Raw genomic sequence first — 17,328 nt, 5'->3', positions numbered from 1 at the left:
GTGAGGCGGCTGCCCGCGACAGCTCCTCCTCCGCCTGCCAAATCTCGCGATGGCAGCCGCACAGTTGCGGACCAGTGGCCTGCTGCTACGAAATCTCGCGAAACTCGTTTTTCCCTCCCGGGAAGTTGCCAGAACTAACTCTGGGCAGCATGGCGTCTTTCCGGCTTCTCCAAACCCTTGCGAAAAACTTTATTGGCAAAGCTATCAGAGAACGGACAGTGTACCCACTGAGGCGGCCAAAGCTTAACTGGATCAGGGCAGGTGAGCTTACAGCTAGGAGCGTGACTACTTTGTCCTACAATAGTCATTTGGTCCATCCTTCTGCCCCTTTCCCGCCTCCCCGTTTGAGCCAATCCTCTTTCAGATTACTGGTTAGAGTGACTCCAGCTTTCCCTTTTCCCCCATAATTTAAACAAACAAAAAGTGCATGTGAAAGTTTCCTTGGAAAGGGCCGAGCATCACATAGGAGTAAAGCCCCGGAACAAATGACTTTTACAAGCGTCTCGGCCCTTCAGCTCCCCTCTCAAAGATTTCCAACTTGCATATCTATCTCTTACGAGCCAGTAACATTTATTGAACTGCCGTCTTCCAGCCACGGTGCAGGATTCTAGACACTATCCCTGCCCTCCCAAAGCTCAAATGATTTTAGGGATAAGGACTCATAGAAATGAGAAGCTAGTCCCTCACGTTTCTGTCTCCTGATCCTCACATTGGAAATCAGGGCAGGTGGGCTTACAGCTAGGAGCGTGACTGCTTTGTCTTGTTTTAGCTTAAAACCTAAGTTAAAAAGCAAGGGTGGTTTGTTTTGTTGTTGTTGTTTTTGCCTGTGTATGAATTGTAATGAGAACATAAATTGCCCTTCTACCGCTATGCTCCTGGCTCCAGCCACCCACCTTCTTTCTGTTCCTGAAACAGCCTAAGTCTTTCCCATCCATTTGGTCTTTCACTTGCTGTTCCTCTGCCTGTAACACTCACACTCCTGATTTCCCATCAGGTTTCAGCTCAAATATTACCTTACCAAAGAGGTCTTCCGTATTAAAATTGTCTAATTGATTTAGTTGCTAGGCTTCTTCATTATCTGTTACCCCAATAGAACATAAGCTTCTCAAGGGCAGAGACCTCGACTGTCATCTTGTTCTCTTCTGTGTCTGCCTAGAATAGTTCCTAGCTAATAATTGGTGTCTAGTAAATATTTACTGAATGAATAAGTGTACAAATTCCATTTCTGGGTATCCCAGCCTACTCCGAGCACACTTTGTTGCACAAATCCACTTTTCTCCCTCTGCTTTCCTGAGCTGGGAGCTCTTACACATTCCAGGTGCCTAGAATGTGAACTTACCCCTTTGCCCAGCTGCATCCCAACTTTCAGAAAGGATGACATCCTCCTCTAATGCTTTTTTTTGTCGGCAAATTCAGCAGGGCGGGGCCTGCCCCTTTAATCTGGGCCCCACCTGCTCTGGTCAGACAGGTTTTGAGACACAGGTAAAGGGAGGGAGACAGAGAGAAATACTTGCAGAGCCAGCAGGTAGCTGGGCAGCTCCTTCCCGGATGGACGGATGGACGGACGCTGGGGACCCTGCACTCCATATGGAAAGTAAGAGGATGTCATGGGTCCAAACTGCAAGGTTTGGAGGGCCCTTGAGATGAAGGAAGGGAATCAGTCCCATCCAGAAGCAATGAGATGGAGGGCAGCAGGGAGGAGAGAAAGACAGGAGAGAAGGCATAAAAAACAGCCATGATCAGACCTAAATATCAGAATAGCAGACCCAGGCCCTGCAGAGATGGATGAGGTGGGCTAGCGAGGAGTTTGGGAATTGACCAAGTACCAATGAAGGAAAAGGGTGCCTGGAACTGCCAGCTCTTTGGGTCAGATTAGTTGGCAAATCACTGGTCTCACTTGGAATGCAGGAGGGTTCCAAGCAGGGATGTGTAGGGAGAAGGGGAGATGGGATAGTGGAGGGGAAGCTTCTCTGTCTACAGCAAGATCCTCAGTGGGAAAGAAACTTGGCAAAGTTCTAGACACCTCTTCTGCCTCCTATTCCTGCATTAGAGTGGCCATGACTCCAGGGGTTTTGGTGGAGGGGCATAGAAGGCGTGGGTGGAGGCTGACTGAGGCCACAGCTGCCAGGGCCTGTGTCCCTTGACTCACCCTCTCCTGTTGGACGGCATTTGATGTCGAAAGGGTGCCTCCATTTCAGCTGCTCACTTCCTTGCCTCCTCCCTCTGTTTCGGTGTCTTCCTCTGTACCACGTTCTCCCTAAGGCTCCAGAAGGGGCCAAAACCCATGAAGCCAGTTGCCCTGGAGAGTATGAGTTCTGTCAACCTGTCCTAATAACTAGAAGACAGGGGTTTCTGACAGAGCTTTCCTCTGCTCCCTGCAGGATGACATGACCTTGTGGTAGATCCCAGAACTGAGGCCCCAGGATGACAGAACAGGAGACCCTGGTCCTGCTGGAAGTGAAGAGGTCTGATTCCCCAGAGAAGAACTCACCCCAGACCTTGGTTCCCAATGGCCGGCAGCCAGAAAGGGAAGGTGGAGCCGAATCCCCGGGAGCTGAGTCCCTCAGAGTGGGGTCTTCAGCTGGATCTCCCACAGCCATAGAGGGGGCTGAGGATGGTCTAGACAGCACAGTAAGCGAGGCTGCCACCTTGCCCTGGGGGACTGGCCCTCAGCCCAGTGCTCCGTTCCTGGATCCCCCTGGCTGGCGGGACATTGAACCAGAGCCCCCTGAGTCAGAACCACTTACCAAGCTAGAGGAGCTGCCCGAAGATGATGCCAACCTGCTGCCTGAGAAAGCGGCCCGTGCCTTCGTGCCTATTGACCTACAGTGCATTGAGCGGCAGCCCCAAGAAGACCTTATCGTGCGCTGTGAGGCATGCGAGGGCGAGTGCCGAACCTTCATGCCCCCCCGGGTCACCCACCCCGACCCCACTGAGCGCAAGTGGGCTGAGGCAGTGGTGAGGCCGCCTGGCTGTTCCTGTGGGGGCTGCGGGAGCTGTGGAGACCGTGAGTGGCTAAGGGCTGTGGCCTCTGTGGGAGCTGCACTCATCCTCTTCCCTTGCCTACTATATGGGGCATATGCCTTCCTGCCATTTGATGTCCCACGGCTGCCCACCATGAGTTCCCGCCTGATCTACACACTGCGCTGCGGGGTCTTTGCCACCTTCCCCATTGTGCTGGGTGAGCCTGTGAGAAGAAAGGGGGCATTGGGAAGTGGACTTGAGGAGGGCAGGGCCTGTCTGGCGTGGGGAGCAGGAGGGTTTCCCTTCACTTGGCCTGGGCCCCTCAGGGTCTCCCACCCCCTGCGAGTCTGCATGCCCATCTCCTCCCAGGACTACCTCCACCCCACTGTGTTGAGCCCATGCACTGCCCACAGTGAACCTGCCCCCAGCTTACTGCCTCTTGCGCCCTTCCCCTGCCTTTTCTGACCCTACCCTGTGTTTCCCAACTCCACCCAGGGATCCTGGTGTACGGGCTGAGCCTGTTATGCTTTTCTGCCCTTCGGCCCTTTGGGGAGCCACGGCGGGAGGTGGAGATCCACCGGCGATATGTGGCCCAGTCGGTCCAGCTCTTTATCCTCTACTTCTTCAACCTGGCCGTGCTTTCCACTTACCTGACCCAGGATACCCTCAAACTGCTCCCCCTGCTCACTGGTCTCTTTGCCGTCTCCCGGTAAGTTGGGACAGGAGGTGGAGCATGGGAGAGGGGATGGTGCTAGAGAACCTAGGTATCTGAATGTCTGCAGAGCGAGGGTCAGGAGCTTTCCGGATTCTACACTGGCCCAAATGTGTGCCCTGGGGAGATAAGTCCACCTTCTCTCTTGTACCTTACCTCAGCTGGTCAGCAGATGGAAGCCGATTTCAGAGACACATATAACCATGTGGAACAAGAAGGCTTTCAGGTGTCATCTAGATCAATGCACCCATTGCAGCCACTCCTATGGCAATCTGGTCAGGTAGCTGTTTTGGTCTCTAGTTGAACACCCCCTGTGACCAAATGTACAACTTAAAAATAGATATATTTTTTCAAAATAGAGACAAGACTGGGTGCAGTGGCTCATGCCTGTAATCTCAGCACTTTGAGAGGCCGAGGTGGCAGATCACTTGAGGTCAGGAGTTCGAGACCAGCCTGGCCAACATGGTGAAACCCTGTCTCTACTAAAAATACAAAAATTAGCTGGGCATGGTGGTGCACACCTGTAGTGCCAGCTACTCAGGAGGCTGAGGCAGGAGAATCGCTTGAGTCCAGGAGGTGGAGATTGCAGTGACACAAGATCGTGTCACTGTACTCCAGCCTGGACAACAGAGCTAGACTTCATCTCAAAAAAATAAATAGCCGGGTATAGTGGCTCACGCCTGTAATCCCAGCACTTTGGGAAGCTGAGGTGGGTGGATCACAAGGTCAGGAGCTCGAGACCAGCTTGGCCAACAAGGTGAAACCCCAAGTCTACTAAAAATACAAAAAATTAGCCAGGTGTGGTGGTGGGCATCTGTAATCTCAGCTATTCGGGAGGCTGAGGCAGGAGAATCGCTTGAACCTGGGAGGCGGAGGTTGCAGTGAGCCAAGATCGCACCATTGCACTCCAGCCTGGGTGACAGAGTGACACTCCATCTCAAATAAATAATTAATTAATTAAAATAAAAAAAATATAGAGATGAGGTCTCACTATGTTGCCCAGGCTGGTCTCAAACTCCCAGCCTCAAGCAGTCCTCCTGCCTCAACCTCCCAGTGTGCTGATTACAGGCATGTGCTACTGCTTCCAGCCTCAATTCTTCATATAAACCAGTCTTTTTCCATTTTTAAAGGTCCTAATTGTTAGACATTTCTTTATACTACACTAAACATTTTTGCCCAGATTCTGACCTCCAGAATTGCCTAGGACAAATTTAGATATTTGACACGACCTCTCAATCCCCCCACTCTAACACCCTGTCCCCCTAGTGTCTACTTTGCAAAATGGCCCTGGTTTCGTCATTGTCCTGGGAAGAAACTTCTGCCTGTCAAGGTTGGGGGGCCTGGTTGAGGGTACTGTCCTTCTCTTCCTGTTTGTCAATGAGGGGAGGGCCCTGGTAGAGGGTACTGTCCTTTTCTTCATACAAACCAAGGACGTGTGAGCTCTCCTCGCAGCCTTCTTACTCTTTTTTTTTTTTTTTTTTTTGAGACAGTGTTTCACTCTTGTTGCCCAGGCTGGAGAGTACAATGGCACGATCTCAGCTCACTACAATCTCCACCTACTAGGTTCAAGCGATTCTCTTGCCTCAGCCTCCCAAGTAGCTGGGATTATAGGCGCCCACTACCAGGCCTGGCTAATTTTTTATATTTTTAGTAGAGAGGGGGTTTCACTATGTTGGCCAGGCAGTTCTTGAACCCCTAACCTCAGGTGATCTGCCCGCCTCAGCCTCCCAAAGTGCTGGGATTACAGGCGTGAGCCACTGCGCCTGGCCCTTACTCTCCTTTCATTCAGACTTTGCCATCACCTAAAATCCTTAAGGGTACTTTGGGAGGCCGAGGCGGGCGGATCATGAGGTCAGGAGATTGAGACCATCCTGGCTAACATGGTGAAACCCCGTCTCTACTAAAAATATAAAAAAATTAGCCGGGCACGGTGGCGGGCACCTATAGTCCCAGCTACTCGGGAGGCTGAGGCAGGAGAATGGCGTGAACCCGGGAGCAGAGATAGCGCCACTGCAGTCTGGGCTGGGCGAAAGAGTGAGACTCCGTCTCAAAAAAAAAAAATCCTTAGGGGTATTTTCACATGAACTACTGTTAATCTAGAAGGCATCTTTGAATTTCTTAACCCAAATGCAGGTCTTTTCTTTCCATTTTCCCTAATACATATGCTCTTGTTACTTTTTTTTTTTTAGATGGTGTCTTACTCTGTTACCCAGGCTGGAGTGCAGTGGCGCAATCTTGGCTCACTACAACTTCTGTCTCCTGGGCTCAAGCAGTTTTCCTGCCTCAGCCCCCCGAGTAGCTGAGATTACAGGTGTGAGCCACCATGCCCAGCTAATTTTTTTTGTATTTTTAGTAGAGACAGGGTTTCACCATGTTGGCCAGGCTGGTCTCGAACTCCTGACCTCAGATAATCCACCCACCTTGGCCACCCAAAGTGCTGGGATTACAGGCATGAGCCACCACACCTGGCCTGCTCTTGTTACTTTTGATACAGGATTCCAGGTAGCTTGCTAAAATAAAATATTCTTCCTATTGAGCTAAAATTAGTCTTCCTGTCACTTCTGATTGTGGTCCAGCAGTCAGTTGTCCCACCAGCCTCCTGACCATCATGCAGCCTTGCATTTTCTCCCAGTAGGTTTTCCCGAAATAAATATGTTCCTGCTCATGTAACTCAGCCTCCCATCTCAAACTCTAGGGGAATACCGGTCTCAGATAGAAGTTGGCTTAAGCAGTAAAAATCATCAGGGAGCTAAAGGAAGACTCAGTGATTGTCTGGTCCAGGCTTCCCATTTTACAAAGGGAAAATCACAACAGATTAGGGGAAGAGAGTTGCTCAGGTCAGTCGGCAATAGTGGCAGGACTGGAATCCAGGTCCTTTCCCTCTCTTATCCAGGGTCCTTTCTTCTTCACCATGGACAAGTTCATTAAGCAGTTTGTGCCTCAGTTTCATCATCTGTAAAATGAGGTTGTTATGAGGATTAAATGAGTTAATTCATGTAGAGTGCTTAAAACAATCTGGTACTTGGGGCCGGGCGTGGTGGCTCACACCTGTAATCCCAGCACTTTGGGAGGCCAAGGCAGGTGGATCATGAGGTCAGGAGATCAAGACCATCCTGGCTAACACAGTAAAACCCCATCTCTAATAAAAATACAAAAAATTAGCCGGGTGTGGTGGTGGGTACCTGTAATCCCAGCACTTTGGGAGACCAAGGCAGGTGGATCACCAGGTCAGGAGATCGAGACCATCCTGGCTAACAGGGTGAAACCGCGTCTCTACTAAAAATAAAAATAAAAAATTGGCTGGGCATGGTGGCGGGTACCTGTAGTCCCAGCTACTCGGGAGGCTGAGGCAGGAGAATGGCATGAACCTGGGAGGTGGAGCTTGCAGTGAGCTGAGATTGGGCCACTGCACTCCAGCCTGGGCGACAGAGCGAGACTCCGTCTCAAAAAATAAAACAACAAGAACAACAAAAAAACAGTCTGGTACTTGGTAAGGGTTCATTATGCTATGCTGCTTCCTAGTGCAGAAGAGAAGCAGCAGTTACTCTTCCCTCCCTTTCACAGGTAAAAAAGAATAGAGGCACATGAATTATGTAATAAGTGGTCCTTCATATATTAAGAAGTGATCCTTCATATATTAAGAGGAAGTTGCTCTCCCCTCCCTCCATTGAGGGGTGTGTATTGAACATATCTTCCACGAAATCTGTGGCTGACCCATCCTCTGGGCTTCAAGCTCTCCTGGAGGTGGCTTTTTTCCTCTCTTTACCTCTGCCCCTCAGATTGGCAGAAGGGAAGGTAATGAACAGGTTTGGGTTCAAATCATGGCTTTGCTATTTCCCAGATGTGTGATCTTGGACCAGTCTTACTTAACCCTTGGAATCTTAGTTTCTTCATCTGCAAGAGGATAAATACAATGGAACACACTGCAGCTATAAAAGAATGAGAAAACCATTTTTATATTGACATAAAATGATCTCCAAGTTATATTAAATGGAGGAAAAAAAAAATGCAGAGAACAGTCTATATAGTATGCTGCCGTACTTCAAAAAAGGGAAAAATAACTTTTTGCTCATATATGCACTTTTTAAAAAATCACTCAATGTACTATCACATTGGCTCTTCTTCCTTCTTCCTTTTTCCCCCTTCTTCCTCCTTTCTTTCTTCTTCTTCCTTCTTTCTTCTTTTCTTCTTCTTTCTCCAAGAAAAGCACACTGGTCTTTAAGAAAAAAAAAAAAAAAAGTCTGCTGGGCATGGTGGCTCACACCTGTAATCTCAGCACTTTGGGAGGCCAAGGCACTTTGGGAGGCTGTGGTGGGAGGACTGCCTGAGCCCAGGAGTTGGGGGCTGCCACTGCACTCCAGCCTGGCTGACAGAGACCCCATCTCTAAAAAAAAAAAAAAAAAAATAGGCCAGGCGCGGTGGCTCACGCCTGTAATCCCAGCACTTTGGGAGGCCAAGGCAGGCTGATCATCAGGTCAGGAGATTGAGACCATCTCGGGTGAAACCCCATCTCTGCTAAAAATACAAAAAATTAGCCAGGTGTGGTGGCGAGCGCCTGTAGTCCCAGCTACTCGGGAGGCTGAGGCAGGAGAATCGCTTGAACCCGGGAGGCGGAGGTTGCAGTGAGCTGAGATCGCACCACTGCACTCCAGCCTGGGTGACAGAGCGAGACTCCGTCTCAAAAAAAAAAAAATAATAATAATAATAATAAATAAAAATCACTCAGTGCACAAGAAACCACAATATTGATGCCTGGGGTGGGGGTGGGGGAAAATAGGGTGGGAATCGGTAAAGGGAGGAAGATATTTTACTATACTCATTGAATTTGCTCAAACATTTTAAAGTTTGTGCAGCCAGGTGTGGTGGCTCGCATCTGTAATCCCAGCTACTCAGCAGTCTGAGGTGAGAGAATCACTCAAGGCCAGAAGTTTGAGCCCAGACTGGCAACATAGCAAGACCATGTCTCTAAAAAAAAAAAAAAAAAAATCGAAAAGTAAATAAAAGAGGGAAAGGAATAACATACTCAACTTCATAAAGATGTGGGGAAGTCAAAATCAATCACTTATAGTAATTAGCGCTGTGCCTAATACATGTTAAATGCATAAACTTTGGCTGTATTTGGAAGTACCAGCCATATCCACCAACTGCATCTGCCTCCCCTATTTACTTCCCCCCACCGTCAGCCTATTGCCAATCGGCTGACGCGCTTCCCTGGAGAGTAGCCTGACCCTTTTCTTGCCCCCATAGGCTAATCTACTGGCTGACCTTCGCCGTGGGCCGCTCCTTCCGAGGCTTCGGCTACGGCCTGACGTTTCTGCCGCTGCTGTCGATGCTGCTGTGGAACCTCTACTACATGTTCGTGGTGGAGCCGGAGCGCATGCTCACTGCCACCGAGAGCCGCCTGGACTACCCGGACCACGCCCGCTCGGCCTCTGACTACAGGCCCCGCCCCTGGGGCTGAGCCGCTCCGCTCTCGCCCTCGGAGTAGCGGGTAGCGGCGTGGGTCAGACACATCTTTGAACCTTGTGGCCAGGCCTGGACTTCGCCCCCAGGCCTAGGACCGCGGTGGGTGGAACCCTGCTACTGCCCCAACAGGGACTCCAATCAGTCAGAGTTCTCCCCTTGCCGGAGCTGCCCTTCACCTTTGGGGCCCCAGACAGTCATAAGGGATGGACTTAGTTTTCTTGCAGGGAAAAAGGTGGACAGCCGTGTTTCTTAAGGATGCTGAGGGCATGGGGCCAGGACCAGGGGAGAGGCACAGCTCCTTCCTGAGCAGCCTCCCCCCACTGCCACAAGGCTCCCTAATGCTGGACTCTGCTCCACTCCCTGGCTTCCCGTGAGGCAGGAGGCAGAGCCACAGCCAAGGCCCTGACCACTTCTGTGCCAGTTGTCGAAGCAGAGCGCCTCAGGGACGCTGGAAATGCCTTAAGGATAGAGGTCGGGCATCACATCAAATGGGACTGTGGTGTTTGGTGAAAACCTTCCTGGGGATCTGGATTCGGGACCCTCCATGACTGGGCTATTTACTATTTACAGCTGGCCAGTCCAGAGCTGCTGCTCTTTTACCTATTTAGGCCCCTGTAACTTCCCACCTTTAAACTGCACAGAAGCCATGCCTCTCCCACGGGAAGAGGGGAGCAGACAGGGAAATCTGCCTCCCAAGAGGGATGTGTGTGTGTTTGTGCCCACACATGGTGGCTGGGGAGTGCCTGGATGGTGCGGTGGTTGATGTTAACCTAGTGTGAGTGTATGTGTGTAACAATAAATTACTACCAGTCTTTGCTGGCTCTTTCTTCCTGTTTGTCCCCCAGTCTCGAGTGTCCCTTCCCTGTTTAATTCAGATGACGATAGAAACCTCCCAGCTCTACCTGGTGGAGCGGGACTGGCAGGTTCCTTGGTTCCACAGCAAGGAAATGGAGCCTCAAACAGAAACTTGCCTTCCAAGCCCATCTCTTAGCCCTTCCATTCCCTGGAACCAGCCCAAGACCAGCCCAACAACACTCACACATCAAGAGACTGGAGCCCTGTGAAAAAAAATAAATCTATTTTCTTGTCTTCCAGGGCAGCCAACCAGTCAGAATGCCTCTCATTTAGGCCTGCAAGTCCCATCCAAGGGAAATGTGTGGAGATGCAAGAAGGCAACACCAAGGGGACCTTATCAATAGCCCTGTTCCCTGCCCCCCTCCAAAGTTCCCCCCAAGGTAGGAAGGAAGCCCCACCTGGGGGTCTCCAGGAAGTCGAGGCTGGCCTCTGAGGTTCCACAGAAAAGCAAGACGGGGGAGTGAAGGAGCCGGCTGGAACTTGATGCTCCAACCTCCAGAGTTTTGAGGCACAGCAAGACAGGTCCAGTAATGTCCTTCCCTCCAGAGAGCGGGCCTTAATTTATGGACTGGTACTCTGAGTACTTCCTGTGGTGCAGCAGCAGAACCAAGCCGCCCCCTAGCAGCATGAGCCCTGGGGCACCCAGGGCCACTGCCATGATGCCCAGGACTAGTGGGGACAAGCCGTCCACTGGAGGGAAGCCCACACCCAGGAGCATTGACCTAGAGCAAGCAGAGAGAGAGAGGTAAGCGGGCTTAGGAGGAAAGGCTGGGAGGCTCAGCCTTTGTCCACTTCAACTCCCCAAGTCCCCGGCCCAAGCCCTGGCTCTCACCAGCTGAGGTAGTGTTGGTCCCAGTAGCCAGGGCCTGTGGAAGCCCCGAACGTCAGATTGAAGGCACAGAAGTTATTCTGGGACCCAAAGAAGGCTCGGACAATGGGTGACTGGGGAAGAGAGTATGCTAAGGCAGGATGAAGAGGGGAAGCTTGGCAGGGCAGGGCTGATTCTCGGCCCCCCGGCTTCTGGGAGTAAGCCACTGGTCGCCACTGTGCGAAGCCTGCTGGGAGGGAGCCCCACAGCAGCTGGTCCAACTGGGAAGAAAGGCAAACAAGGGAGGGTAAAGAGGACCAAGCTGTGCCCAACCCTCTTTTCCCTGCCTCTCCCAGCCTTATTCTGTGACTAGCAGCAGGAGTCCTGAGTCCTAGGCAGGGCTTCAATCCCTCCTCTGTAAAAATGGGGAGTTTGACTGGGTGAGGACTGAGTTGTTTTCCAAGCCTCCAAGTCTGGACTCAGCCCTCCTCTCGGCCCCCAGGCCCTTGCAGATCTCCATCTGCCAGAGTGTAAGTCGTATTGCACTTCCTGTCTGTCTCCACTGAGGGCAGAGACTGGTCAGATTCATTAGCACAGTGCCTAGCTCTTAAACGACCCAAAGAAAGTGTTGCTAAATGGCAAATGGTTGAAAGAGTTTTAGGTCCCAATGGTGTCCCACCTGCATTCCTCACCCATCTGCCTCTCTCCAGGAAGCCTGACCTGGAAGACGGCCGGTGCATATTCATCATCGATGGAGTGCTGCTCCTGCATTGAGGGGCAGTCAGGGCCCTGGCCCAGTGTGGCTACCTCCAGCCCAAACAGGGAATGGTTTCCCCGGGGAGAGGCTCCAACCAGGGCCACCTCTAGCTGACAGGTGTCTGCTGTGTGCAGGAGGCGAGGGGGTTGGGCTGGTCGGCTGGACCTGGAAAAGGCCTGGACCTAGGAAGGAAGAAGCATGGGCGGTGTGGGAAACAGCTGGATGCCTGTGCTTAAGGGCCATCTCCATCATTAAATCCTACCCTCACAAATCAGGTTTTTGAGCTCTTTCCGATTTCCCACGCCTTACCCTGAAGGCCAGGCTGCCATTGGCAAAAGTCCTGGTAGGGTCGTTCATGGGGTGGCCTTGAAATGTGGCACTCAGGGTGGCAGGATCCAATGAATCAGTGATGTTGTTCCAAGAGAAATCGGCCAAGGAGTATGGAGGATACGGTCTTCCTGGAGGCTTTGCTGCCGTATTGGACACGTTGGTGCTGTCAAACTCAAGTAGCTGGAAGGGTGGGGGTGGGGTGGAACTGGGCTTGCCTCCGTTTTTCTCCCGAGACCACACCCCCCCACTCACCCCCTACCAAGGCTTTCATATCTGAGTCTATTTCACCCACCCCCAGTCTTTAGTTCCACCCTCTAATTGGAACTAATTCCAATTAGTTCCTCTGCACTCTTCTCCTTGGTTTTCTCCCAACCTCCTCACCCTGGTAAAAACAAGGGCAGAAGAAAACTGAATGCTGTCCTTAGGGAGCACCATCAGGCCCCCATCGGGCTCAGGGGATAGCAGGCGGCTCCAGTTGACGCTCAGGGTGCTGTGGGGGGTGTTGGTGGCCACCATTACCACTGCCAGAGGCCCCAGGCTGCTCCACACATAGTGCAGTGTGGAATTGGTGCCCACTGCCCGGATATGAAGCAGGTTCTGCAGGGGGCCCAGCCAGTTAGGGATGACCTCCAGAGACACCTGGAACATGGAGTAGTGGAGGGTTGAGGGAACAGGATCAAGGAGAGACACAGGCAAAAAAGAAGCTTGAGGGGAGGGGGGCTTGGAAAGTGCTGGAGAAAGGATGGGATCTTGGGGACTAGACAAGAGGAATGTGTGCGGGAGCTGAGGGAACCCTGGGGTAAGGGGCAGTGGGGGCAGGATGAAAAGGGGTAGGGTAGAGGGTACAGCCAGGACTCCCATGACCCTGGTGGGCAGGTCAGGGCACAGGGCTGGGAAGAAGAAAACATTCAACACTTGCCTGGACCTGGGTCACCCAGGGCTGAGTCAGGGTCCAGACATCACCCTCACATTCGCCCTACTCCAGAATCCCGCCCCATGACCCATGACCATCTCCCACACCCTCCAGGTTGAAGAACCTTCCTCTTGGCAGCCACCCTCCACCCCTAGCCCCTGGATGCCCGGTTCCAGCCACCCTGCCAGGGTAGCATTTCCTGAAACTTCTATCGCTGTAGCCCCAGGGCCCTCACCTGGCGGGTCTTCTCCCCCAGCAGGCCAAATGGGGCTGCAAACAGAAGTAGAGTCCAAAGGAGCAGGGGGCTGGAGGCACAGTGCCCCCAACCCCAGCCGTGCTCCACAGAGCCGCGCATACGGCCACAATTCAGCCGACGGAAGAGGTGCCAGAGGGTCACATGACTCGGGTTCAGCTGATCCCTTTCAAGGGCGGAGCCGCCAAACCAGTTTTTGCTTTTTTCAAAAATTTCCTTCCGTCAGCACCATTTAATGTATTAAAGAACAGCTTTGTATTCTATCTTAAAACAGGAAACGTCACAGTGTCTTACAAGTAATACAATTTAATATGGTCACAAGATTTTAAGTGAAAAAAATACATTATTCATGCTACAAGTTTTCAGTCTTCCTTGGACAATGCCAAAAACACAGTATTCAAATGGCATGTTGTAAGAGGAACGTGAAATCTCATTTTGACACAAAGACAGGTTAAAGAAAATAAACCCAACAGGGAACTACTCCAGGACCAGTACATTGCCTTAAGTCCCCGACCCTGTCCCATTGTGGAACTCATACACCTGCTTTCTACTCCAGCACGTGAAACTCTGCGGTTCTTCTTCCCTGTGAACTATGAAACTCTCTGGGGTTCTTCTTCCTTGCCTAACATTTCAACAAAAATTGTAAATATTTAGAGATGTGTCACTAAATGACAACAACATACTTCCAAAAAAGCCAACTTATTTGTTAAATGTTGAAAGAAAAGGCCGGGCGCGGTGGCTCACACCTGTAATCCCAGCACTTTGGGAGGCTGAGGCAGGTGGATCACGAGGTCAGGAGTTCAAGACCAGCCTGGCCAAGATGGTGAAAGCCCGTCTCTACTAAAAATACGAAAAATTCACTGGGCGTGGTGGCAGGCCCCTGTAATCCCAGTGGCAGGTGCCTGTAACCCCAGCTACTCGGGAGGCTGAGGCAGGAGAATCACTTGAATCCGGGTAGCAGAGGTTGCAGTGAGCCAAGATCGTGCCACTGCACTCCAGCCTGGGCGACAAGAGCGAAACTCTGTCTCAAAAAACAAAACAAAACAAAACATATATATATATATATAGAAAGAAGGGGCTAGGCTGGGCACAGTGGCTCACACCTGTAATCTCAACACTTTGAGAGGCCGAGGTGAGTGGATCACTTAAGGTCAGGAGTTAGAGACCAGCCTGACCAACATGGTGAAACCCCATCTCTACTAAAAATACAAAAATTAGCCAGGCGTGGTGGCAGGTGCCTGTAATCCCAGCTACTTGGGAGGTTAAGGCAGGAGAATCGCTTGAACCTAAGAGGCAGAGGTTGCAGTGAGCCGAGATCGTGACATTGCACTCCAGCCTGAGCAACAAGAGGCAAAACTCTATATCTCAAAAAAAAGAAAGAAAGAACAGGCTAAAATTTGGTGAAATTTAAAAGGGTTGTAGAAAACTTTGGAGTGTTTGTTTTCTTCCGTTCATTCTGATTTTATTTATTTTGAGACAGCATCCTGCTCTGTCACCAAGGCTGGAGTGCAGTGGCACAATCACGGCTCACTGCAGCCTCAAACTCTCGAGCTCAAGTGATCCTCCTGCTACTTAGCCTCCCAAGTAGTTGGGACTTCATGCACATGCCACCATGCCTGGCTAATTAAAAAATTTTTTTTTGTAGAGACAGGGTCACACTATGTTGCCCAGGCTGGTCTTGAACTCCTGGGCTCAAGTGATCCTCTCACATGGACCTCCCAAAGTACTGGGATTATAGGGGTGAGCCACCACACTAGCCATCACCCTGATTTTAGAACACAGGGCTTGTGCGCAAAGGTTAGGATAAGGAACTAAAGATGCCAAAAAATACCCCAAACATTAATTACAAAAGAAAGACTAACGTTTATGAAGAGCTTATAACATGGAAAAATATTTGTTATAAAATTAAATGAAAAAGTAGGATACAAAACTATATAAACAGTAAGATCTCAACTATGTAAAAAAGGATAAAGGAAATAGCTCAAAATGCTAATAGTGGTTGTATTTAAGTAGTGTATCTACAGTGATTTTTTTTTTCCTTTTTACTTTTCTGTCTCTTCCAAATTTTTCTCTACTGGGGGTATTTTTGTTGTTGTTGTTTGTTGTTGTTTTGAGACGGAGTCTCACCTGTCGCCCAGGCTGGAATGCAATGGCGAGATCTTGACCCACTGCAACCTCTGCCTCCCGGGTTCAAGTGATTCTCCTGCCTCAGCTTCCCGAGTAGCTGGGATTACAGGCACACGCTACCATGCCCAGCTAATTTTTTGTTTTTAAGATGGATTCTCGCTCTGTCACCCAGGCTGGAGTGCAATGGTGTGATCACAGCTAACTGCAATCTCCACCTCCCGGGTGGAAGCAATTCTCCCACCTCAGCCTCCCAAGTATCTGGGACTACAGGCGTGTGCCACCATGCCTGGCTAATGTTTATATTTTTAGTAGGGACAGGGTTTCACCATGTTGGCCAGACTGCTGTTGAACTCCTGAAGACACACACACAAAATTAGCTGGGCATGGTGGCGCCTATAATCCCAGCTACTCGATTGCTTGAACCTGGGAGGTGGAGGTTGCAGTGAGCCAAGATTGCACCATTGCGTGCCAGCCTGGGCAACAAGAGCGAAACTCTGTCTCAAAAAAAAAAAAAAAAAAAATTCTTCAGTCTCTTCTTCCATCCATTAATTTTCTTTTCTCTCTCTCTCTCTTTTTATTTATTTATTTTTGAGATGGAGTCTTGATCTGTCGCCCAGGCTGGAGTACAGTGGTGCAATCTCAGCTCACTGCAACCTCCACCTCCCGGGTTCAAGCAATTCTCCTCCTTCAGCCTCCCGAGTAGCTGGGATTACAGACATGTGCCACCACGCCCAGCTAATTTTTGTATTTTTTAAGTGGAGATGGGTTTCACTATGTTGGCCAGGCTGGTCTCGAACTCCCGACCTCAAGTGATCTGCCTGCTGCGGCCTCCCAAAGTGCTGGGATTACAGGCGTCAGCCACCGTGCCCAGCCATCCACAGATTTTCACTGTGCTCCTGCGTCAGCCGCTCCAGGTCTTTCAAGCATATTTGGATGATCTTCCAGATCGTCATAGAGTGATCTGACGATGTCCAGTCTCCTGTAATTCTTGGGCTTGACTAGGCTTCCGACAACCTGGAGGCATTGCTCTTTCAGGGTATACACTGCAGTGTGATGTTGGCAAAAATAGGCTGTCCGTTAACATTGGAAGATGGCACAAATAATTCAGTTTGGTTAACCAGAAGCTTATCGTGTGTCCTTGCATCTCTGAAGAGCCAAGCGTGGCTTTAGAAGTTGTGGATGCGGAAGTCCCTGCCAGGCAGCAGCGTCAGGTAGGGCAGCAGCTCGCCATAGTAGTTGAGCCACACAGGCAGCACGATTCGTGGGCTGTGATTGCAGATGATGATCCGGGAGAGCTCGCGCGAGTTCACAGAGCGCAGCACAGGCCATGCTGCTCTGGCTGCCATCTCCTCCTCGGTGCCCAACTCTTCCTGGCAGTACTCTTCTGGGCCTGCCTCCTGGGTGCCCGCCTTGGCCTCTAACCCCACCCCATTCCCCGCTCTCCAGGGCATTACCTCCGAAGCCTTGACAACTTGGGCCTGCCCATACCAGTTCTTAAAGAGACTACTTCCCTTCACCCGGATTTCGCCAAGAGTTACAATGGAATCAGAAAGGCTGGGGGTATATAACCCCCTACCTGAGTGGTAAGAAAGACATCCTAGATCAGACAGACTTACTCCCAGCCTCTCCTACCTAGCCTTTCCCACTGAAGAGCTACCTATAGAGGGAGAGATCCAAATGAGATCCCAATAATACAACTGTGATAGGAAGATCCAGGGAGGAATTTGAGGGTATTTCATGAGATAGCACACCTGCGGGTTCTTTATGTCAATCTAATATTTATTGGACACTTCATGGCTGGGCGCAGTGGTTCACACCTGTAATCCCAACACTTTGGGAGGCCAAGGTGGATCACCTGAGGTCGGGGTTCCAGACCAGCCTGGCCAACACGGTGAAACCTCGTCTTCACTAAAAATACAAAAAAATTAGCCGGGCATGGTGGCGCATGCCTGTAATCTCAACTACTCGGGAGACTGAGGCAGGAGAATTCCTTGAACCTGGGAGGCGGAGGTTGCAGTGAGCCAAGATCACGCCACTGCACTCCAGCCTGGGTGACAGAGCGAGACTCCCATCTTATAAACAAACAAACAAACAAAAAATTAGCCAGGCGTGGTGGCAGGCACCTGTAATCCCACCTACTAAG

General features: G+C 50.8%; 2 protein-coding genes and 1 pseudogene across 9 annotated transcripts; 1 reads left to right on the top strand and 2 right to left on the bottom strand.

The window, feature by feature from the left end:
- Positions 1–67: 67 nt before the first annotated feature.
- TMEM79 (transmembrane protein 79) lies at positions 68–10,198 on the top strand. 2 transcript variants are annotated; one of them, XM_002810030.5, is made up of 4 exons: positions 68–261; positions 2,382–3,181; positions 3,460–3,673; positions 8,924–10,198. In XM_002810030.5, the coding sequence occupies exons 2-4, from the start codon at positions 2,425–2,427 to the stop codon at positions 9,135–9,137; spliced, it is 1,185 nt and encodes a 394-aa protein (XP_002810076.3). In that variant the 5' UTR covers positions 68–261; positions 2,382–2,424; the 3' UTR covers positions 9,138–10,198. The 2 variants fall into 2 exon arrangements, with proteins under 2 accessions (XP_002810076.3, XP_063573152.1); XM_063717082.1 differs by lacking the exon at positions 68–261 and adding an exon at positions 614–1,594 and having other exon boundaries at positions 8,924–9,954.
- On the bottom strand, positions 5,845–13,222 carry GLMP (glycosylated lysosomal membrane protein). 7 transcript variants are annotated; one of them, XR_010137693.1, is made up of 7 exons: positions 13,041–13,196; positions 12,274–12,531; positions 11,872–12,072; positions 11,526–11,744; positions 10,396–10,719; positions 8,512–8,641; positions 5,845–6,629 (listed from the first exon to the last, which is right to left on the bottom strand). XR_010137693.1 is itself a non-coding variant. In XM_054551318.2 (6 exons), exons 1-6 carry the CDS (start codon positions 13,158–13,160, stop codon positions 8,588–8,590), a joined length of 1,176 nt encoding a protein of 391 aa, XP_054407293.1. In that variant the 5' UTR covers positions 13,161–13,196; the 3' UTR covers positions 7,604–8,587. The 7 variants fall into 7 exon arrangements, 4 of the variants coding, with proteins under 4 accessions (XP_054407293.1, XP_054407279.1, XP_024098919.2 ...); XR_008523534.2 differs by lacking the exon at positions 5,845–6,629 and adding an exon at positions 7,604–7,892 and having other exon boundaries at positions 8,493–8,641; XR_008523538.2 differs by lacking the exon at positions 5,845–6,629 and adding an exon at positions 7,772–7,892.
- VHLL (VHL like) lies at positions 16,217–16,636 on the bottom strand (annotated as a pseudogene).

The sequence above is a fragment of the Pongo abelii genome, chromosome 1 (genome assembly GCF_028885655.2).
Source record: "Pongo abelii isolate AG06213 chromosome 1, NHGRI_mPonAbe1-v2.0_pri, whole genome shotgun sequence".
Taxonomy (NCBI): domain Eukaryota; kingdom Metazoa; phylum Chordata; class Mammalia; order Primates; family Hominidae; genus Pongo; species Pongo abelii.
This window is presented reverse-complemented; position numbering and strand designations above follow the sequence as displayed.

Coding starts and splice junctions, on each gene's coding strand:
- TMEM79 (XM_002810030.5), top strand. CDS start 2,425: ATGACAGAACAGGAGACCCTGGTCCTGCTGGAAGTGAAGAGGTCTGAT. Junction 3,182..3,459: donor CACCTTCCCCATTGTGCTGG/GTGAGCCTGTGA, acceptor AACTCCACCCAG/GGATCCTGGTGTACGGGCTG. Junction 3,674..8,923: donor GGTCTCTTTGCCGTCTCCCG/GTAAGTTGGGAC, acceptor TTGCCCCCATAG/GCTAATCTACTGGCTGACCT.
- GLMP (XM_024243159.3), bottom strand. CDS start 13,160: ATGCGCGGCTCTGTGGAGCACGGCTGGGGTTGGGGGCACTGTGCCTCC. Junction 12,532..13,040: donor TGGGGGAGAAGACCCGCCAG/GTGAGGGCCCTG, acceptor TCCATGTTCCAG/GTGTCTCTGGAGGTCATCCC. Junction 12,073..12,273: donor CTGCCCTTGTTTTTACCAGG/GTGAGGAGGTTG, acceptor CCACCCTTCCAG/CTACTTGAGTTTGACAGCAC.